Source organism: Anastrepha ludens, chromosome 2, assembly GCF_028408465.1.
Source record: "Anastrepha ludens isolate Willacy chromosome 2, idAnaLude1.1, whole genome shotgun sequence".
Classification (NCBI taxonomy): domain Eukaryota; kingdom Metazoa; phylum Arthropoda; class Insecta; order Diptera; family Tephritidae; genus Anastrepha; species Anastrepha ludens.
In genome coordinates this window covers 40,948,243-40,971,837 of record NC_071498.1, presented here as the reverse complement: position 1 = coordinate 40,971,837, position 23,595 = coordinate 40,948,243, and the positions used below count along the sequence as shown (strand labels likewise).

General features: G+C 39.4%; 1 protein-coding gene across 1 annotated transcript; it reads left to right on the top strand.

Annotated features, from left to right (window-relative positions):
• The first annotated feature begins 233 nt into the window (after nucleotides 1-233).
• Nucleotides 234-23,343, top strand: LOC128869561 (probable cytochrome P450 313b1). The gene is made up of 7 exons (XM_054112139.1): nucleotides 234-690; nucleotides 14,556-14,753; nucleotides 15,043-15,231; nucleotides 15,326-15,395; nucleotides 17,925-18,051; nucleotides 18,211-18,531; nucleotides 21,732-23,343. Exons 1-7 carry the CDS (start codon nucleotides 525-527, stop codon nucleotides 22,320-22,322), a joined length of 1,662 nt encoding a protein of 553 aa, XP_053968114.1. The 5' UTR covers nucleotides 234-524; the 3' UTR covers nucleotides 22,323-23,343.
• The last annotated feature ends 252 nt before the right edge of the window (nucleotides 23,344-23,595 follow it).

Sequence of the window (23,595 nt, the reverse complement as noted above, 5' to 3'; positions counted from 1 at the left end):
ATTGTAGCGCCTAAAATATAGGCACAAATAATAACCACCTAAAGCTGACAATTAACAGTTCGTCAGTGCAATTGATGACAGCAGAGTTTCATGCCTGTATACGAGTACGTATTTGTATGTACGCCTTTTATTTCCTCTGTGTAAGCCAATACGACGCAATAATTTTTTACTTCGAATTTGGTGCAATAAAAAAATTCACCACATCTAGGAAGAGCTCCTCAGTTGGCGTGAAACAGTCGATTCAAACGGTTTAGTTAATCAGTGGCGTTACGCTTGTGTATTAGCCAATTATACGGGTTACGAGTATAGCTGCAGACAAACGCGCGTGTGTGTATGTGCTCCGCTTTCGGTTTGGACAAATTATGCGTTCTGCAAATTCGTTTTGATACGTTGTTTCTAATTGTTACAAATTGACATCCCATTGGGCCATCCTCTTCGCCCAAACGCTATAAAATCGCACACAAATAACAAAATTACTTGGCAGCATACTTACATCGCAACCTGTTGCCTTCATTCGCTTGCCCATGGCAATGGAAAATGCTGTCTTCTATGCCTTGGCCACTTGGCTACTGTTGTTATGGATTTACTTTTTGTGGTCACGTAGGCATTTTTATCGTGTTGCTTGGCAATTGCCCGGCCCCATGGGCTTGCCATTCATTGGACTGGGGCTGCAAATGATGCATCCGGAGAGTAAGTGTACTGCTGTTAAGCCAGTGAAATGAGTTGTGCAGGATTTGGGTAGGATTTAGGAATTTCTGCAATTTGACTTTTACTGAAAGTCCCAGTTGAGATTTCAACTTAAATTCAAATTAAATTCTATTTATGTACATAAATGTAAATTTTTAAAATTCCTGAAATTATTCGTAATTAAATGTTTGAGTTTCATGCAGACATATGCTGGGATTTGCGGTCACAGAAGTGTTTAATAAGTGTGCAAGCGGACTTGAAATAGATTGTGGCAGGTTGAAAAAAAACCATTCGAAGTAAGGAATATAAATGTGGCGCAAAATTGATCATCCATTTTTGTTTGTTAATACCTTTTTTACTAAATAAAAAACTGATTTTGAGTGATGAAAAAGTTTATTTTGACCTTTACGCGCTCCACTGCTTATCTGTCTAGTTAACAAGTGTCAAATATGATTGACGTACGACGCCGTTTACAAAAGTTATAAATCTTTCGGCAGGATGATTAATTTTGTGCCATCCGATATAATTGGTGCTTACACCCTTTTTGGATGTAGGCCTGCAATTTGGGCCACCTCCGAACGGCAGATGGTTCTTGTATATGTGTACATTAGGGCGGGTCAATTTTGTATGGAACTATATTTTCCGACTTTGCTCCTTGCAGATTCGAATTCTACATAAAATTCTCCTAATTTTCCGTTGAAAAATATAGCATCACAAAAATTCAAGAAATTGCATAAAATTATCATCAAATTCAACCAAAACAAAAACCTTGTAATTCAAAGTGCCAAGCTTTGTAAGAATTCACAAAAATTTTTAAAATTTCACAAAATCATTATCAAAATTTTAAATTAGAATTTCTAAAAAATTTCAATTTTAATACAACAAAGTGACAGTTTAAAGTCCCATAAAAATCGGGTTGATTTTTCCAATTTTTTTTGTATTGAACGTTGAGGATTTTCTCCCCATATGAAACACATATTTGGAAGTCTTTCATAGGTGTAAGTATATTGAAAAAAAACTCTCAACGTCGCATGAAAAAAAGGTATTTTTTGATATACATGTATACTTTTTTCATCCGTCATTATTTTATGATTCTCTGACATAAGGCTCATATATCAATCAATGTCTGGTCATAGCGACTTTGCGTTCTTTGCGTTCTTTGAATCTCACTGATCCTATATCATCCTATAAAAGTCGGTGATTACTCATTAATCCAAAAACACTAGACATTAGATTATTCTTTTCGTCACTTTCGTTTTCAATTTGATAATTAGAGCGTCTGGTCATAGCGACATTGCGGGAAACGGCGCGGGGATGAGCTGGTGATACACGGGTACTGTGAGGTAGTTTCCCCTTGAAAGGAGAGAGCAGAAATCTACTCTCTACTACGGTTTACTACTGGAAAGATGGGCATCGCGTCAACTAAGGGCAAGTACATAAACTTGTAAGGTCGCGAAATCCTTCTGACCACGTGTAGATCAAAGACGTTCGAGGGATCTTCTGAGGTTGACAACATTTCAGTTTCGTGGGTGTCCTCGCAAGATCCTTGCCGCGAGGTATTTATGCTGTAAGACTTGGAATTGCTTCGAGTACTTTTTGTATCACCTGGTGTAGGCGTCTTGGATCTATCTTCTTTGCTACGCCTGCATATATTGTATCAGGCCTTGATATTAAAAATCTGATCAACTTCATCAGCAACATAAAGCGGTTAACACATCTGCAGCTCAGTCATCGTTCGTAATCCTCAAATACTCAACCCACTCTTCTCCCTCCCCACCTCCTCCTCTCTTCCCTTTCGTCCTATCGGTTTCGTCCACCTTACCTCCTTTGCAATGGTAACACATAAGATGAATTTGATTTCTTCACCCAAGTGTGCCCACTTTTTGGGCAGCAATTTTAACGTAGTCTAACCTATTTTTTATTTAAAGGATCGTAAGATGGTGCTAGCATACATAGCAAATTATATCAAATTCTTTAATATTCTAATAGGAAAAGTAACCGCACGTAAATTTTTTTTATATTTAAATCGAAATAAGACTATTAAAAAATAAAACAAAAGATTCCTTTTTAACATTTAACGCCATGGTTCTTTAAATAATAAACAAAAAGATATGAAAACAAAGTTTGTATAAAAAAACGATGCATAATGCTTCATATAAAGCTTCAAATTAACTTCGTATTATTTAAACACAGCTATAGGCCGTTGCTACTACTTATTTTTTGTTTTTGTTATGTTGTTATACTCTTCATATCTGTGTATCTCGCTGAACCACGTTCTTGCTAGCTGGAAGAAAACCAAAGTGGTCTTCATTCCTAAGGCAGGAAGGAGAGGCCACGTCCTGGCCAAAGACTTCAGACCTATAAGTCTGACCTCCTTTATTGTAAAGGTGCTTGAAAGATTGATCGACTGTCACTGTGAAACCAGACTTTCTCCAGCCCAACACGCTTACCTGAAAGGAAAATCTACCGAGTCAGCCTTACATGAGGTAGTAGGGACTGTAGAGGAATCTCTGGAGGGAAAACAATTCACTTTGGCGGCATTTATAGACATAGAGGGCGCCTTTAATAATATTACGGCGGAGTCAATTATCACGGTTCTAAATAGGCTAGGGGTGGAAAGACCTATCTACCTCTGGATCTCGTCCCTGCTTGGTGGTAGGGAAATAAATGTGGTGGCAGGAGGGGCTAGAATCACCAGATTCCTACATAGGGGCACATCGCAGGACGGCGTCCTCTCGCCTAGCATATGCCGATGACTTGGTCCTAATGGTCTCAGGTCCCTTCCCATCAGCAATGGCTGAAATTTTGGAAGGTGCACTGGCTACACTCAGCAGATGGGCCGCCAGTAGCGGTCTCAGAGTCAGCTCTGACAAAACGGAATTGATGCTATTCACCAGAAAATACAAGCCTCCACCTTTTAAGCTTCCTAGACTTAGCAACCAGTGTCTTACACTTTCATCGGAAGTCAAGTATCTTGGTGCATTACTTGACCCCAAGCTGCACTGGAAGCTGCACATAGAAAATCGAGTTAAGAAGGTCAATATAGCCTTCTACGCCTGTAAATCTATGTTCGGCAAAAAATGGGGTCTCAAGCCACGTGTCGTACTTTGGATGTACAACTTAGTGGTTCTGCCAATTTTGACATACGGTTGCATAGTTTGGTGCTCTTCATAAGGGCTACAACTCCACTAAATTAGAGAGAGTGCAGAGAGCTGCATGTGTGGGCATCACTGGTGCCTGTAGAACATATCCCACCGCTGCGCTCAACGTTATTCTCCACTTAATTCCTATGGATCTGCAGGTTAAATACATTGCTGCTCTGAGTGCTATTAGGCTGAAGGAGTTTGGCCTTTGGAAACAACTTCCTGTAGGACGTAGCAGCATCTTGAAGCAGGTCTCCCCTTCCTCCTCTGATATTCGCACCGACCTCTCCATCCCGCTTTGAGGGTTGTGATAGGGCTATCTTTCCGAGCAGGCAAGACTGGAAAGAGGGGAGAGTTGGTGCGGATATAGATGCCTCAGTTTTTACTGACGGATCCAAAATGGAGTCTGGAGTGGGAGCGGGGGTCTACTCTAAATCAGCCAGCATCTCGGTCTCCTTTAAACTGCCGGAGACAAGCAGCGTCTTTCAAGCAGAGGTTTTCACGATCCTGCAGGCATGCAAAATGCTTCGGGATCGCTGTTAGGAGGGAGACATTAATATTTTTTCCGATAGCCAAGCTGCTATCTAGGCACTGTCGTCACCGTATTGCAGCTCTCTTCTCGTGAACTCCTGTAAGGAAGAACTTAAACGTCTCGAACGTGCAGGAAACATTTCCCTCATCTGGGTTCCTGGGCACAGAAATATAGAGGGAAATGAAATTGCCGATGAGATTGCCAGGAAGGGGGCGGCAGAACCGGATCCAGCTGCCTCCTTCTCAGACATCGGTATCCCCTTGGCCGTCGTTAAAGGGAAACTACACAACTTCTTTCTAAGAAAAGCGCAAGACAGATGGAGGTCTGTCTCATCGTGTGCCATTTCAAAAGCAATGTGGCCTCAATACGATATAAACAGAACGCTTAAGGTGATGGGAACCCCCCGCCATTCAATTTCCAAACTCATTGCGGTAATCACTGGTCATTGGGTGATCGGCACTAATGCGGGGAAGCTTGGAATTCCGTACAACCCCCATTGCAGAAGCTGTGGGGATCCTGCAGAGAAAGAGACTGTGGAACACTTTCTCTGCAAATGTCCGGCTCTGGCGGCTAGGCGCTTGAGATTCCTCAGCGTCCCCTTTGGGGATGACTTGATGAAATTCTCCAGCCTAGATCCCTTTTCTCTCCTCCGCTACATCAACAGCACTGGATGGCTGTAGACGGTTTTATCTCCTCCCTTAATCCTTTCACAGGTAGTGGTCCACATTATGGTATCAAAACGGCACGTAAGTGCTACTTGTAGTGTACCTGAGGTACTCTTGCCATCTTACCTACCTACCTTCATATGAACATATGTGAATTTTCAAAGGAAAAAAGCAAGTATCGTGCAGTGATTGAATTTTTATTTTTGTAAGGTTTAAAGTCAAAGAAAATTTATAAATGAATGGTGAGAGTATATAAGGACTTTTCGCCGTCATTTAGTACAGTAGAAACACGGTTTACTGAAACTAAATGAGGTCGTACAAGCCTTGAAAACGATTCACGTCAAGAGCGCCCAAAAACAGCAACAACACCAGAAATCGTAGGAAAAATACAGCATATCGTATTGAAAATCTTCGAGTGACTGAAAGAGATTTAGTAGAAGCCATAGGTATCTTATGGGTAATTTTTTTTTTGTGAAGGATTTTTAAATCAAAATGTCAGAAACTTCTCAAAGGTGCCCTCACACCAATGGTATGTGGGGCACGCTCCCACTAATACTATAACAATCCTCCCACCTCGGCTTATTCTACACAGTTTTATAAATTGTAAGTGCGTCAGTGTAAGTGCGTAGGAATATTTTTCACAAAATAACCTTTAAAGCTTAGTAAAGCAAATCAAAAACTCCATAATTACTCTGGTTTAAAAATATATAATGATAAAATATCAAATATCATACAAAAACTGACGCTTTTTACTGCCACGTAGTTTTCGAAATATCCCCAAATAAAAGTTTTAAATTACAAAGGTAGATAACAACAATATTTAATATCTTTATCAATTTAATATTTAATAAAGGTAATTAAATTTTCTATTATTGTCATTCAAACTTAGCGTTTACATAAAATGTGTCGGGTTTTTTAAGCGCTTGAGAGTTTAAAATGATAATACAAATCAGAAATACTGTTGAAATGAATTTGTTTATTATAATCTAGTAGATAATTTCACGGTGTTTACTTTTTGAACATGACATATGTTCCCTATGAGTTGTATGCGTTGTATGCTGCATTCGATCAGTCCAACTTTTTCCAATAAATTTGGCCATATGGTGGCACTGGTGGCTTGAATATTGCAATAAATCGATTGTAAAGCGCGCTGTAAGGCAAGTTGCGGCGTCTTGTTGGAACCAAACGTCATCCATGTTCGCTGATTAATTTTTGGAAACAAAATTCAGTCAGCATTGCTCGATAGCGCTCGCCATTCACCGAAAGCAATAGGGATGTCACCAGTGCTTATACTTCCACAGCTTGGAAGCCTTCGTTGCAGGAATTTTTTTTTTTTTTTTGTGGGTGAGGTAGGGTTCAAAATGCCTTCGCACTTACAGCGACTGCGTCGTGTGGTGTGGCCACTAAAACGATCCCTCCTCTCCTTCTGGGGAGACACCCTTCCTGGAACTGCTTTCTATATTACTTCGGGAGGGCCCAGAACGGCATCCATAAAGGTCCAATTCTATTCACCCACGTCTGGGTCCACCATATTTGTAGCCAGTTTTCATGCTATAGGCACGTTCGACCATTTGGCTGATTATGTTGCTCGGTGCGATGTCGTCAATCTGCTCCATCAGAGCATTTCTTTCCGCGAGCCATCTGTCACAACCTAAACACGTGTGTTCAGCGTCATCGCAGTATATGCACTTGGAATCGGTTACCTTGCCCATGCGGTATAGGTAACTCCGGAAGTATCCGTGGCCCGAGAAGAACTGAGTTAAGAAGTCGTTCACTTCTCCGAAGTTCCTTTGGACCCATTTGTCAATTGATGGAATAAGTTTCGCCGTCCAGCTTCCACTCGGTTCAGTGTCCCATCGGCTTTGCTACCGTAGCATGGTTTGGCGTCTCCGTTCTGGGAAGCTAGTGATCTCGGACAATGAGGTCGATGGGTATCTGACCGCTGATTACGAAAATTGCAGCGCCTGAGACAGTGCGGTTGAGGAAAACTCTGAGTGCCGCTGTCCGTTGTACAGCCTCCAGTGCTTTGCGCTTGGCTTTGCAGTTTAGCACAATTCCCCATACTTCGCTGCCGTACAGGATAATTGAGCTTGTGGCGAGTTCCAGGCCGTGGTCCTCAAGCCATATTTGCGTCCTTATCATGACTTGGTTCAGCTTCCTTCTATCGTCCTCAGTGTCCCGGAGCTGGTATGACCGCCACTATGTATATCGTCCGCGTATCCCACTAAATATGTATCTTCTGCCATTTCTATGCTCAATATCTCATTGTAGCTTAGATTCCAGAGATCGGGGCCGAGAATAGATACTTGAGCAGCGCCAGACGTTATCGCTTTTTTTCTGACCATCTGGTGTGTCGTACAGCAATTCGCGCTCGGTCAGGTAGCTCTGAAGAATCCTTAGTAGGTATGCAGGTATTCGAAACCTTTCTCGTAGTGCCTTTATAATATCTGTCCATCGTAGACTGTTAAAGGTGATGCGGTTCGGATAGTGGCGTCTGCGTTGAGCGCTGCTTACTTGATTTTCCGCGTTGGAAACCGTATTGCCTTGCTGACAATCCTCCTGCTCTCTCAACAGACTCTCCAAGTCTACGCTGTGTGAGTTTCTCAAACAATTTCCCGGCTCTGTCCAGCATGCAAAGCGTACGCCAAGCTGGCGGTTGCGCTGGGTCACCCCTACCCTTACTGATCAGCATCAGTTTCTGTATTTTCCACAGCTTAGGGAAGATACTTTGAGTAATGCATGCATTGTAAACGTCGAGCATCACATCTGGTCGGCTTTCAGCCACAAGTTTGAGTGCTTCAGCTGGAATGCCATCTGGACCTGGAGCTTTGTTTCTTTTAAAGCTTCTTACCGCGGTTTTGAGCCATTTGTGAGCGCCCTTTGTTTTAGGTGTTGGGGTAGGATCAGTTCTCGCACTGAACTTCCCACCCGTTTATTGCCTCAGCCAGGCTAACAGTCACTGGGGTGATATCCGGCGTGGTGTGTTCACATCCTGGTATCCTAAAAGTAGTAGTTTCCTGTGTTTGACCATACAAGCCCCAGTTTGGCAGCCATGTCTAATACATGTTTTCCCCGTGTGTTCGTAGTAGGGGCGCCCCACTCGACGGCCTTGGCATTGAAGTCTCCGGCTGCGATGAAGGGGCCACCTATTTCGCGAACTATATCCTCAATCAGGTCCAGTTTCGTTCTAAACTATTCAATACTGTCGCTGGGGGTAAGGTAGTAGCTTAGCATTGTGAAGCGTTTATTTTGAACGTATGTGTAGCAAAGACCGGCTCCGTGCTTTGTGACGGCGACTGCACTACCGGTTGATAGCGAGAGTACGGCCGTTCTTGTTTCGTCTTCGAACCAGGTTCCCTTGGCGAAATGTCCGTACTGCTCGCTGATGATGACCGCATCTAGCTCCCTCACGATAGCTATTTGTTCGAGCAGAACGTCTGCTGTACGACTTCTATGCATATTTGCCTGGAGTACTCGCATCACTTTTTAGTGCGGTCGAGTTTCGCGTCTACGCAGTGAATGCAATTTTGGGCTGCTTTGCAATGTTTTATTTTGTGCCCTGGTACCCCGCATCTGATGCACGTATCCCTGGTCGCATCTTTGCTCGGATCCAGCCGATTTTTATATCGCCGATCTCGATTAGCTTCGTGGCCCCTTCTGCAGATAGCGTGAGGAGGCGTTACAGAATTCGTGATGATTTACCAGGCTTTACTGAAATGAGAAATTTCAACACAGTTTCTCAGCTGTCAAGCCATAGTTATCCATATCGATAGAGTTCATGCAACTAAAAAAACACCCAATAACTAAAAAAAAAATGGATTTTTGTTCAAAGGGGGAAAATTTGTTTGCTTATTTTTGAAAAACTCAAATTTTTCTAATTTTTTTTTATTTTATTTTTTTGTAATAATAGCTTAGACTATGCCCAGCGATTTCTGCACGCTTCACAAGTCATTCTTGTTATTTTTCGAGTTATATACAAATACGTTAAACGAATCAGTGAATGAGTGAAATTTACGCTAAAATAGTTGCCGGAACTACCTATAATTGTATGCTCGCGCTTTTTGTTATTACTCAAGAAAGTTACGGAGAAAATTGTTTTTCCAAGAACAAAAAAAATCATTTTTGGTTAAATTTAAATATAAACAAATGCTTTATGTCTGTTATTCTAAATCTTGTTTTCCTATACCTATTTCTTCCACATAGTTTGTTCTTGTTTACCCAATCCAAGTGATATTATTGATTTTGTCGTGGTGGATGTTGGACGTTTACTTCTGACTTTGTAGATCCATATACTGATCCTAAGGCTGTTATATACCTCTCTGGCGCGTTCGAACCTGGAACACGCCGTCTTTATTTGGAGGTCATATTGTGCTTTGAAAGGATGCATCACCTGGCAACATTCACTTGGAACAATGAAACACTGCCAGTCGACTGGAACACAGCAGTAATATTCCCCAATCAGGCCTATTACAAGAAAGACAATAAAATAAACTGGAAAAACTATCATGGGATTGCTGCGAGATTTCTCAAACAAACTAAACAGAATAGTGATGATGACTTAAAACGAAACTGTATTAAAATTGATGATACAAGGCAATGAATCTAAATCCCTCGGAATGAAAACTGGAGTAAGACAAGGGCGAGTAAGACACTCTCAACATTATGCTATGCCATCAATGTAGCAAGTAACGCAAAAATGACTGGACACATTTTAAACACAACTACCCAATTATTCGCATAAATGGTATGTCATCCGTTTGTCATGAACATGCACGCCCTATCCAAAACCTATGCGGAATCGCAGCTGGTAGAATTGGTCTTAAAATCAACGAAGACAAGACGAAATATATGACTATGCCCAAACAAAATAAGCCAAGATCAGATAAACTGAAAATTTGCGATTTTTCTTTTGAAATCGTGGAATCTCTTACTTAATTAGGCTTCAAACTGAGAATTCAAGCAGCTAACAAATCGTATGCGTCACTCTTCAAATCGAAATTAAAAAGCCGTTATTAGACCAATCTTATGCTTTGGAGCTGAATCGTGGACGCGAATTGAAGCAAATAAAGTAAAACTGCAAGCCTTGGAACGAAACTACTCTGAAAAATGTTTGGAGCAATGAAAGATCACGGCAAGTGGTGTATAAGGTGGAACGACCAGCTAGGCTAAATGACGAAAATTTTATACGTTTCATCAAAGCGCAACGGTTAAGACGGCTGGTTCATATAACAAGACGAGCGCGTAGAGGAAGGCCGAGATCAAGATGGGCCGACGAACTAGAGAAGGACATCAATAAACTTAGGATAAGGAATTGGAAAAATGCAGCAGGCCAAAGCTCACAAGAGTTGTAGTGCCAATATAAGATGAAGATGATTAGGTTTCTCATGTTAGTAGGCTTGAACGTCTCCGAAAGCCTGTGCGCATTATGATTTACGTTCTTTGAATCTCACTGATCCTATATCATCCTATAAAAGTCGGTGATTACTCATTAATCCAAATAAAGTAGACATTGGATTATTCTTTTCGTCACTTTCGTTTTCGATTTGATAATTAGAGCGATTGACTCCCCATCGCTACTCGAGAAAATTAATTTCAATATTCCTCAGCAAAGCATACGAAATCAAGATATTTTCTGTTTAGAGATGGTTAGAACTAATTATGCTTCTTTCGCTTTCAAATCATATTGACCTAAATTTTTCTATCACATTGCAAATATTACTAAATGAATAGATTAACTAGATTCTAAGTACTCTCTAATATTTTTCCTCAGTAAACTATAAGAAATATTACATTTTCTTTCATTTGAAACATGTAAATTGTAAGTATAATTTATTTTTGATTGAATTATTTAGCATTAATCTGTTTTTCATAGTCTATAAGAAATACAGCACTAGATAATAAAATGAATAAAAAAATAAATAAATACATAAACGCTTTTTATTGTTACTAAACAAAATAAGAAAAAAGTTTGAGTGGATGTGGTTTTCAGAAATAATCAAAACAAGTTGATTTTTGATAAAAAAAAAATTAAAAATTGTTTCTTTGCAATAATTTTTTTAACACGCTCTAGTCCTTTAAAGATTTTTTTTTTTTTTTTTTGTAGAAATACTCCGGCTTCTAATTTACTTTTCTGTTTTTATTGCTTACATTTGAACTCGTTAAATGTTAAATTTAATTTACCCCAAAAAGTTGTATGGAAATGCTAAAAAGAACCGACGTTATTTCAGCTCCAAAAAGTTTATTCCGTAATTTTCAACATTGGTAGGTAGATAGGTTAGATGGCAAGAATACCACGAGTATACTACAAGCAAGTAGCACTAGAATGCCGTTTGTAGACCACTACCAAACTTAAAGGAAGAAAAAACATCTGCAGGCATCCATTGTTGTTAATTTAGTGAAGGAGGAAAAGGCACACTAAGCAACCTCAGGTTCTGCAAGGGGGATTGTACAGAAGTCTAAGCTTCTTCGCATGAGTTCGGATCACGGTATGTGTTTGGAAATTAAATGACGGAGGATCCCCAGCACTTTAAGTGTCCTGCTTCTGTCGTACTGAGGTCAAAATGTTTTTGAGAGAGCGCACGATAAGATAGACTTCCATCTGCCTTGCGCTTTTTTAAAAAAGAAATTGTGCAGTTTCCCTTTAACAACGGTCAAGAGGCCATCGTTGTTTGAGATGAGGCCAACTAAAATCGATTCTGTCGGCGCCTTCCTGGTAAGCTCATCGTCAATTTCATTTCCTTCTATGTTCTTATGCCCTGGAATCCAGATAAGAGAAATGTTTTCTACACGTTCGAGACGTTTGATCTCCTCTTTACAGGAGTTGACCAACACGGTGACGATAGCGCGTTGACTATCCGCTTGACTATCGGAAAAGATATCATTGTGTCCCTCCTAACAGCGATCCCTAAACATTTTGTATGCCTACAGGATCACGAAGACCTCTGATTGAAAAACCCTAGCAGTATTCGGCAATTTTAAGGAAATATTAGGTTGAGGAATAAGTTCGTAGCGTTTTTCCGGAGAATTTTATTTAAACAAAAAACAATATTTATATCAATAAGTTAATCAATTATATATTCTCCGTTGCTGTTTACAATCTCTTCCCACCTCTCGACCAGTTTTTAAGGCACAGTTTGTTATCGAAGGTAACGTCCTTATATGGTTTGCAGGGAACGGAAAAGATGGTAATCGATCGGTAAGAGGTGCGAAGAATACGGCAGATGCTGAAGTACCTCCCATTCGAGCTCTTGGAGTGCGGCTTTTACTACCTTTGCAACATGTGGCCTGGATTTTTCGTGTATTAGTATGGCCTGACCATGTCGATCAGGTCTTTTCCGTTGAATAGATTCATTCAGTGTGTGTAGCTGGGCAATGTAAAGTTCCTCGTTTACCGTGGCATTCTTTCGAGCACCATGCCCTCCCGATCCCACCCACTCATTTCTTTGCCTCTTATTGATGTATGGGCACCATTTCTCAATTAGCGTGACGATTCGGCACAAAAAGCGCTGTTTATGACCGCGTGTTGTTCAATGGCGGGCGAGATGCTGAAAAGCAATTTGAAGGCGACTTTCTTTGTTTCTTTCGTTGTGCTCGTGAGGCACTCAGACCCCCAAATTTTTGGTAAATCCCATTGAATGAAGGTGATTGAGAAACGTTTTATGATCGCAGTGAATTTTTTCTGCCAATTCATTACTGGCTTGGCTACCATTCTCCTTCAAAAGTGATTTGAGACGTTCTTCATTAAATTCCGAAAGCCTTCGGCTGCGGGACGTGTTATTGACGTCAAAGTCGCCATTTTTAAACTTTTCAAGCCATTTCCTTGATATAGACTCGCCTATGACACCTTCTCCATACTCGTCGCAATTGTTCCAGGTTACTTGGGCAGCTTTTTGACCTCGATGAAAAGCAAAGAAGAGCGGGTGTCGAAAATGCAAACAAATTATGGTAAATTTTTTCATTTTACTTCTTATTCCTCTCAAACCTTTAGATAAACCAACTTTTAGAAGAATTGATGAAAATATACTTGGATTACTTTATACGGACTCGCTCAAGATAAAAAATAAATAGAAAACAACAATTGTTTCGAAAACTGAAAAACCATTGTCATAAATATATCTAATTGTCGTAAATGAAAAACCATTATCATAAGGAGGGAAGGTCTATTTTGAATGCGATACAATAGATTTAGAATCAATAAATCAAGATTTTAAAAGTTATAAACAAATTCACCTTTCTTTTTGATCACAGCTTAAATACTAAACAGCATTACTAAGAAAACTTATCAAAGCATGTATGCCCATTATTATGCATACGAGGTGTATTCAAAAAGTATCGCGAATTTGGTTTTTTTTTCAAAAATTATTTATTTATTCATTAATATCTATTCTGTCCCCTTCAAAGTAATCCCCGTAAGATATTATGCACTTGTGTCAACGTTTTTTTCCAATCTTCGAAGCACTTCAAAAAATCATTTTTTTATCTTGTTCAGCTCCTCCTTCGACGCCGTCTTTATCTCGTCAATCGAAGCGTAGCGTCGTCCTTTCTAGGCCTCTTCAGTCTCGGTAACAAGAAAAAATTACAGGGGGCCGGATCTGGGGAATACGGTGGCAGTGGCATCATTGCGCATAACTTGCAGGTAATATTCCTTATTGACCGTTTTACCCTGTGGCAAGAACTCATGATGCACAACGCCCCTGCATTCAAAGAAAACGGTAAGCAAAACTTTTACATTCGACCGAACTTGGCGAGCTTTATTCGGTCTTGTTTCGTGCGACAGCTTCCATTGAGATGATTGAGCTTTGATTTCCACGTCATAACCATAAACCCATGATTTGTCACCAGTTATGACCCTCTGGAGCAAATTTGGATCGCCGCGGACAGAGTCCAACATCTCATTAGCAATGTTCATGCGATGCTGCTTTTGGTTGAAATTGAGCAGTTTTGGTACGAATTTTGCGGCGACCCGTCTCATGCCCAAATCATTGAAAAAAATCGAAAATCACGAGAAAATCGATATATCCAAGTCCTCAGCAATTTCTCTAACGGTGATTCGAAGATTGGCCAATACCATTTTCTTCACTTCGTTCACATCGGTCTTCAGAGAACATTTTGTACCACCGATAGACGTTGCTTTGGTCCAAAGTACCTTCTCCGTATGACACAGTCAACACTCGGAAGGCATCCGCGCACTTAATTTCGTTTTTCACACAAAATTTGATATAGGTTCTTTGATCCATCTTGAATAGGTAAAAATCGAAGACGAGCCGAAACACGTGCAAGCAAAGCAGCTTTCAACAATTAACTGAACTCGTCGGCATGAGTGAGAGACATGAGTACCAACATATCGCCACAAAAAAATCGAAATTTGATTATGCGTAACCTGCGAAATTTCGAAATTCGCGATACTTTTTGAACACACCTCGTATTTACTTCCACTATCTTTTTAAAAACAATAGGAATTCTTTATTATTTTATTGTATTACTTACTTTACCAAGTTTCCTCACCGTTTATGCTCTTTTTACATCCAGCTTTTCTACAATACATGGAACGCATATCGAAATGCTATGCAACACCATTTATCTCGTGGATGGGTACAAGTTGCTTCCTGTACGTTAATGACCCGGAAACAGTCGAAACGATTTTCAACTCATCCCACTGCACCAACAAAGGCGAATTTTATCGCTTCATGGCAGCGGCAATTGGCGATGGACTCTTCACATCCAGCTGTGAGTATAAAAAAACGACATGAACTCATACATAGACAGGCATATTAACTCAAAGTAAATGTTGCGCTGAAGGCAACACTTGGCCTTTGCTGATTGGTATTACGTGCCATTTTGAGCATTATTTGTGAATTTGATTTGGGTCTGGCATAGAATGTGTCAAAGTCATGTTCTAGTAAGACTCAATTCAAACATCCACATACACAAATATTCGTATCTTTAAGTATTCACATAAGTATTCATTAGTCGTTTTCATGCTGTCCACTTGCATTCATTATGCTCGCCCTTTTAGCTCCCCGCTGGAATAAGCATCGGCGCCTCATCAATCCGGCTTTTAGTCGCCAAATCATCAACAACTTTTTACCCATTTTCAATGCCGAAGCTGATCTGATGCTGAGCAAATTTGCGGATTTGGCCTCTACCGATACGCCGTTGGAGATCTACGAAATATTAAAACGCAATGTATTGGAGGCAGCATGTCGTGAGTGTTGTAATTAGCAATTTCTAATGCTTAGTGAAGCATTAAACTCATTTTATTCTCTGTCTTTGTTGTTTAACTATTTGTGCACGAATAGAAACCACAATGGGTAAACGCATGAATTTTGAAAACGAAGGCTCTGCGCATATCTTCGAAGCATACAAAGGGTAAGCGATAATAGCGTAAGTCTATATGTAATACAGTGTGGAACAAAATTTATTCTCGAAATAGTGTGCAAAAAATCGGTATTAGTATATTTTTTGGCAAGAAAGATTTGATCCCCATAAGCACGGTGGCGTATGAGTAATTTTACTGTCATAGGTACATTTTAGTTCCAATTACTTCTTTTTGTTTTTGGAGAAGGAAAAGGATTAAAATGCCGAATGCATCGTGAAAGCTACCGTCGCAGCAACGGAGGCTAAAAACTTCCCCTCGTTTGGATCCGTCGCCCTCCTTGGAACCGCTTTCGAATTACTTCTAAGTGGCGTTCTATCTTCCTCATTACAAAATCTATGCGTACCTGTATACAGGTCGCTCTTTGTCATCCGTAAAATTTTTTCGGCGAAACCACTGATGATTTTCCTCATTTTCTTGCTGCTTAGCATCTTGTCGCTTACATTTTCAGGGGTTATGTCACCGATTACATTCTCCAAAGCTCAACGTTCTTGTTCCCAACGCAAGCATCGGAAAAAGGTGAGTTCAGCGTCATCTTCGACTGCGTCACGGTATATGCATGTGAATTGTTCGCATTCTCCTATTTTGAACAGGTATTTTTAGAAATACCCATTCCCCGAAAGCGTTTGGGTTGTATAGAAATTGATTTCGCCGAAATTGCTGCTGTGCCATGTAGTGACGTCTTTTTTAGCCAGCGGTCTTGCCGTAGCTTTATAGTTTCATCCTTTATTTTGCACACACCTTCTCCTAATTAATTTAATTCCAAATTGCCGCTACTGGCATGGAAACTCATAGTGAAACAAAAAAATTTATAAACAAAAAGCTTTCCTCTACCAGCTCAAAACGGTTGTTGTTTTTTTTGAATGAATAAATGAATAACTAAATAAATGAGACTTACGCTTATGGAAGATACATTTTATTCTCCTCGATTAGAAGTAGAAGAGACATCGGACGGTAATTTTTGGAAGCACCTTGATTTAACTAGACTTTTTGAGTCCTGAAAAAGTTGAATTGTATATGTGATGACACATGGCTGGTCAGCCCTGCCAAGGTTCTCAAAGTATCTGAAGCTGAACCTGGTGTTTACATTATCCGACCAAGGGCTGGTCATTCGAACTTATTATGGAATAATCTTTCGTTATCTCTTACGTACATTTTACATAAAGACCCCGCTACTCCAATTCTGTTGTGATACTCGCTGAAGCGAATAAGTCTTTTATTTAGGCCAACAATAGTCCGCAAATCACTTTTGCCAGCGGCAATAAAACTTAAGAACTACCGCTTTCGTAAGTAGTCCATATATTTCTATGGCGAAATTCGACTTATTGTTATGTTCTGTTAAGTTTTATTATGTTATGCAACATAATAGTTGTTTTTAGTTATTTTCTGCCAAATTTTGTTGTGCTATGTTAAGTTCTGTTATGTTATTTTATTAAGATCAGTCACATTATGTTTTGTTATGCTACGTTATTGTTTGTTATGTTTTGTTATACATGTGTATGTGTGGATGTGCTTTTACGCGAAGAGATTTATATAGCTTTCGGATAACCAATTTAACGTAGAGATTTATCAATAGGAGTTGCGTTTGTTTCATTATCGATCCAACGACAGTAGGGTCTGAGCTCCGAATGAACCCAAAAACATTCTAACCAAGTGCTACCGTTTTCGCTGAAAACCTAGACTTTGCGTGACTTTTTATTGGGCCGGGGTCTTGTATTACACGACTAACTTTGCTAGCAGTGCTAATGTTAGTTCCTAAATGAAAATACAGTGGCGACGTTCCAAGCAGCATTTGGAACTTTGCTGACCAGGAAACTCTATTCGAGTATAAATCACCACATGCTACTACCAAAATCCCTACAATGTATTCACATTTATCAATCCAAAGCAGCACCTACCTGCCATTGTGGCAGAATCAAATGAGCTGACTATTTACATAAGACAGTAAGCACTCATTTCAAGTAACTCACACTGATCACCAAACTCATACACTTTGATCAGTTTTTCCTGTATATATAGTGAAAGCACCTCCTCGGTTTTAACCAGTGATTGTGTGTTGAGTTCATTAGTTTCAATAAAAACAGCATTAACTTATAGGGCCTTTTAAAGAGTTACAGCGAGTGCTCACTGAGTAATTTTGCTCCATATTTTAAATCAAATAAAGTAAATAAAACGAAAAGAAATCGCCAAATCTGTAAGTTCCTTTAGTATCGAACAAAGTTCTTGCCAATTTTGTCATTAAACAGTTTTCCCATAAATATATTTTTAACACGAAAATCTCTGCATGCGACCCACAGTATTTTTATTGAAATGTCTGTATTGCCAACTCAATTGTTTCGTACAATTCCAACTCATTTGCCAGCTCTGCTTGAAGTGTCTTCTCAAAACTTTGCCTTTTATCTGCATTAAACGCCCGCATACATACACACACACACACACATATGTATATACACTTTAAACACTCATACGTAATTTCTTATTTTATTTTCTTTTTCAACACTTCTTTTGTTAAACACATACAGCGTCACTGAGGTGTGTGTGCGTCGCATGCTGACGCCATGGCTTTATCCGGATATGCTCTATCGCCGCTCGGCGCTGTTTGTGCGCCAGCAGCAGGTCGTTCATGTGCTTTTCAGCTTCATTGAAAGTGTAAGTACACACAAACAAATACATTCTCATATTTGTGTACATAGTCGTGTTTGGTGTCTGCTCATCACCCATTAAAGTGATTTTCTTTTGATGCTTGCGGCTAATTTCTTTTAATACTTTTTTCTTTACTTGCTTCCCTACTTTCATGCGCCTTCACAGCTGCTGCAGCTCAAAAATAATAAATCTGTTGCAAACGGCATGGAACAGCAACAACAAGAGCAAAAACACTCAACTATTAATGAAAATGAAAGTGAAAATTGTGCCAGGACTGCGAATGTAAATGTGAATGAGAATGGGAAAATGAATGGGAAAGTGAATATGAAAGTGAATGTGGCTGCATTAACGGATGCGGATGCAGATGGTTCAGCGATCATACGGAAGTCCAAAGCTATCTTTGTGGAGCAAGTACGTTCACATGTCGAACAAGGTCAACTGTCGTGGGATGATGTGCGGGCGGAGGCGAATGTCATCATAGCGGCGGTGAGTAGAGCGGAAAAATGCACTTAGTCAAATTTTTTTAAAACATATCATATACTTAGTTCTGCTATAAGTTCTGTTACAAGTCATGTCCGTTATAGATATGAAATTATAATACTTTTTAATGACGTTAGTTTTATTTAATCATGTAAATACTAAAACAAAATTTAATTTTCATTGGAAATGATCCCAATTTGCTTTCACACAAACCTTCAAATGATTAGGGTATTCAGCTATTGCAGCACGCACGGTTTCCACGGATATTGACGTCGCAGCTCGAACTGCTGATTGTTTGAGACTCTCCAAGTTTCTACATAAAGTCTTCAACAGGCCATGTTCTCCAATTCTGAAGGTCAATGGAATCAGATCGGAACTTCCAGACGCCCAATATTCTGCGGCTATGAGCCCAGGAATATTGGTTTTTAGCCACTGCTGAGTGGTTTTTGTCTTATGGGCTGGAGCAGAATCTTGCTGGACGTTCTCCATTGGAGATAGTACTGTTCAACTGCTTCACCACGCCTTCGAAGACATCCTCCTTTTACACTTTTGCCCCGGTCTTAATCCCTTTTTCGCAGAAATAAAGAGATGTAACCCCATTACAAGACACTCACCACCAAACCATTACGCAGACTGGATAGCGGCTATGCTGAACCCTTGGAACAACATGTTTTACGTCTTTAGAAGTTTTAGGATAGATTTCGTTGCATCGCTTATAAAAACTTCTACAGCGGAAGTTTTCCCATCTGGGAAAAAAGTACCGTTGACCGCGTGCCACCGAAAGGAGAACCAAAGTTGCATCCAAACTAACAGGTCCAAAGTGAAAGAACAAATGCTTGATAGCGAAGTCCTTTAATACATGATTGAGCAATTTCAACCTACAACAGATCCAGCCGAGAATAGAACTAAATTCCTAATAGATGGACTACAAGGAGCTTGCGGCGCTTCCATGCCCAAGCGAGCTGTACGTAAATACATATATCCGTGCTACTGGTGGAACGAGAACATCAAGCTACTAATCAAATTGCCTCCGCGATAACTCTGAAGCTGGAGAGAGTGCAGTATACTGTCCGCATTAAGGATCATCCCTATTCAAAGCTATGTTTGATATTGCAGCAGTAGATATTACAGACTATCGCTGCCGGTGCCACCATCAAGGGAAGATGCCTATTCAACAAACTTAGACTGAACTATGTAAACGAGCTTTTACGAATATGTATGTACAATTTTTTGATATTTGACCAAACTACTCCTCCATTTTGCGGTGTATGTCTGGGTGCTGCAATTGGAGGACCGCCCCGAACGGCAAATGGCTTTTTACGAGGAGCTTTCTTATGTTACAAATACACTCGAAGGTTTGCCAGGTTTAGTCTCAAATCCTTAGACACTTCAAGTTTTTTTTCCACATGGACGGACCAGTGTACACTACCCAAATTGGGTTCTTCTCAACTTTATAAGTTGAGATTCTCCACTTTATAAGTTGAGAATCGGGCAGGTTACCACATTTGGCGAGAAATTCCAGTGAGCCTGTTCCCGGATAGTTGGAAGTTATTGCAGAAGTTTTCTAAGATGAGCTCTTCGAGAAACGTAAAATTTGGTTTCCGTATCACTACTGTATTTTGCAAACGAAAGTAGCCACTGCCAAGGAAGTAGTCGATTGGATTTGGATTGGCACTTAATATCCTGTAAACACTCATTCTAAAAGCCAAGCGGCCATCGCGGTGCCGAACTCTCCTATAGTGAGTTGAAAATTGCTCGAATAACACCGACCTTTCTTCTCAGTCGCAACTGATAGGGGTACCAGCTCACACATAGGGCCTTTCATCGTACATGGTTCTGAGATGTTGTTTTTACGCCATCTCATATAATGTCGGCATCTGCTAGCTCGTGCAACATCGACCTTCTTCTATTTAGTATTAGAAGAACCGCGACCTCTGCTCCCTTACGGGTTCCAGTCCAGTGCCATTCTCGTTATGTTATATGGTAGTTTGCTAAGCATGTGACCAATCCATCGCAACTTTCTGCGTTTGATTAAGCAGCCCACCCCATGAAAATTCAAACGCAGAAAATGGCGATAGATTGGCTTAGCAGATTTTTTTATCTACATATAATCCACTCTTGGAAAGATAGGCCTCGAATCAGCATTGCGAGTGCTGAGCAAGTACAATGAAATACCGGATTGCAAAGTTATTTCGATCATCCGTGAACCAAAAGTATGCGTAGAAACTTCTAAAACCAATAGTGGAAATTGGAAATTCATACGATCCATTGGAAATTCATACAACAAAACCCAACACAACCTGGCATCTCTTTTGCAGCAGCTGCTTGTATGGGTTGTTCAATAGGTGCGCTTCAACTTTTTTCCGATAGGAGGGCGAACGACGCAATATTTTTTATTTTTCGCTTGTCATTTGTAAACTTCATTAGTATACATTTCATCATGGAACGCTACACACTTGAGCAACGATTGCAAATCGTGCAAATTTTTTATGAAAATAATCGTTCTGTTGCTGCTACTTTAAGAGCATTACGGCCATTTTACGGTCCATTTAACTAGCCGTCCCGTTTTGGAGATATGTGAAGTCATTGGTCTACAGTAACAAGCCGGCGACGATTTGTGAGCTCAGAGCCAATATTGAACGCGAAATTGCTGGAATTTCGGTCGATTTATGCAAAAGAGTGGTCGAAAATTGGGTTGAACGATTGGACTTCGTAAAACGTGCACGCGGTGGTCATGCAAAAGAAATCGAATTTCATACTTAAATGTATATATTTAAACTCGATAATAAAAAAAAAATTAGTTAAAAAAGTCAAACCGTTTGTGTTTTATTCAAAAAAGTTCAAAAGTTGAAGAGCTCTTACTGAAAACCCCATAGAAGGACGTGGTGGAATCATTTAAGCAACTAGACCTCTACAGTCTGCTTTTGTGACACTGAGACTCGTACATTTTGGTTCTTATTTTATATACACTCCTTGGCGCAATCAGGCTTGGATATTTGTTGTCTATGAAATTAAAAGCACCAATTTATCAAACCTTTTGGCATTGTTTCCAATTCCCGTTTGAAGTCACCAGCTCGACATCGAATTTTGAGATAGCTATCAGTATAGAAATAAACTTCTTGTATAGTTATTTTAAATAATAAATTTTATTAAATTCTTTTTAAACTATTCACTACTTAACCCCTTCCTCCTTCTCTCACCCACAGACCTTTGAAACTACCTCTACTGCTTTATATATCGTATGCCTGTGTCTGGCGATGCACCCCGACTACCAAGAAAAAGTTTATGAAGAACTAAGCGCCCTTTTTCCGGAAGACAAATCACCCGAAATCGATAATACGCATCTTGAAAAAATGCCTTACACCGAAATGGTCATCAATGAGGCACTACGTCTCTACTCTCCCGTACCGATGGTGTTGCGTAGTGCTGCCGATGACTTTCGGCTACGCAACGATGTTATAATACCACGTGGCACACAAATTGGCATCGACATTTACAATATGCAACGCGATGAACGCATTTGGGGAAGCGCAGCGAAGCAATTCAAACCAGAGGCGCATTTCGGGCCATATGCGACCAATCAGCATGCCTTCGCTTTCATACCATTCACAAAGGGGCTGCGCATGTGCATTGGCTATCGGTATGCCTTGATGTTGATGAAGGTATTCGTGGCAAAGATATTCAGGCAATATCGTATAAAAACCGCTGCAACGCTGGATCAGTTGATCGTTAAGGGCACCATATCGCTGAAGTTAGCAGAGTATCCGTTATGTCAATTAGAGGCGCGTAGTAGTTAAGCGGGTGGTGGGGTGGGTAATTGCAATTAGTTAAAGTAATAAAGGAGCAAAAAGGGCCCGGGAAATTAAATTGGAAAATTAAAAATATCTCTTTTAATGGTTTGTTTTTTTTTTTTTGTATTTTTAATTTATTTTCCTTTAGTTTTAATCAAAATTGGTAAAATGTTTGTTATTTTTAATAGTCACAAGCTGCTTTTTCTTACTTCTATGTTCTCACATATTTGCGCTTAGCGTTTAGTTTTTCACATAATTTACTTAATTACTTTTCAAATGTAATTTTTTTTATGTTGTATTTTTGTATTTCTTTTTTATTTTTTTGTTGTCGGAATTTGTTTGAGGATGTATGTTACAATGATCGGGGTCAAGTGTATGCGTGTGAGTGTGTATGTGTGGATTAGTGAGTGCACAGTTTTTCAATCTGTAATTTTTTTGTTTTTGCTTTTGCTTTGCTTTTTGATTAACTATAACTTGTTAATGCTTTTACTTTGAATTTCAAAATATTCAAGTAAGTATATCGATTATTTTTTTTACTTTAGCTAGTGTTGGTAAATCTTTCAATTTCACTACTCTGATTGACTTGGTTTTTAGTAATATTTTATATAATTATGAGTCAATATGTACGTATATCCTATTGCTTAGCCGCATTTTTAAGCAAATATTTTTATTTGAATTTTTTCTTTTTTGGTTTTATAATAATTATTGTATATTTCTGGTGTATCTAAAAATAAATTGTTTTTATCATTTTGAAAGGAAAAAAGTTGGGGATTAAGTTTTGTTTCTTTACTTCATTGGGTTTAAATTGTATAGTCGAAAAAAATGGAAGCCAATTTTCATACAATTAGTGATAAATGATTATTTGTGCTGAATTCGAGAATATTTTATTTTAAATATTTAATTTAAAGAAAAGACATTTTCAAGCTCTTTATTATGCTTCACATACATTTATGTATATACATATATGTATGTAAGCCTGAATAGGCTTTATTTATTATTAAATAGTAATTAAATACGTTAAGAAAATTGATTACAAAATTAAAATGAAATGAAGTTAGCAAAATTACTGCAAAATTACGACTGTTGCTGCTGAGGGGTTACGCTGACGACTGACTCTTTTTATCCTTGTTCTTGTGCCTCTTCTCTACTTCGTACAGGAGTGTTACTAGTATGATTCAGGGCTGCCATCTCACATGTATGAATTTTTTACGTATAAAACATTTTTCTTGAAATATTTTATTTTGTAATACTTCGACTATGCAATAATAAAATACGGGAT

Bases quoted from the DNA above. Each gene is read 5' to 3' on its own strand.
- LOC128869561 (XM_054112139.1), top strand. From the start codon at position 525: ATGGCAATGGAAAATGCTGTCTTCTATGCCTTGGCCACTTGGCTACTG. The intron at 691-14,555 runs GTAAGTGTACTG...TTTTACATCCAG, and splicing joins GCAAATGATGCATCCGGAGA to CTTTTCTACAATACATGGAA. The intron at 15,232-15,325 runs GTGAGTGTTGTA...GTGCACGAATAG, and splicing joins TGTATTGGAGGCAGCATGTC to AAACCACAATGGGTAAACGC.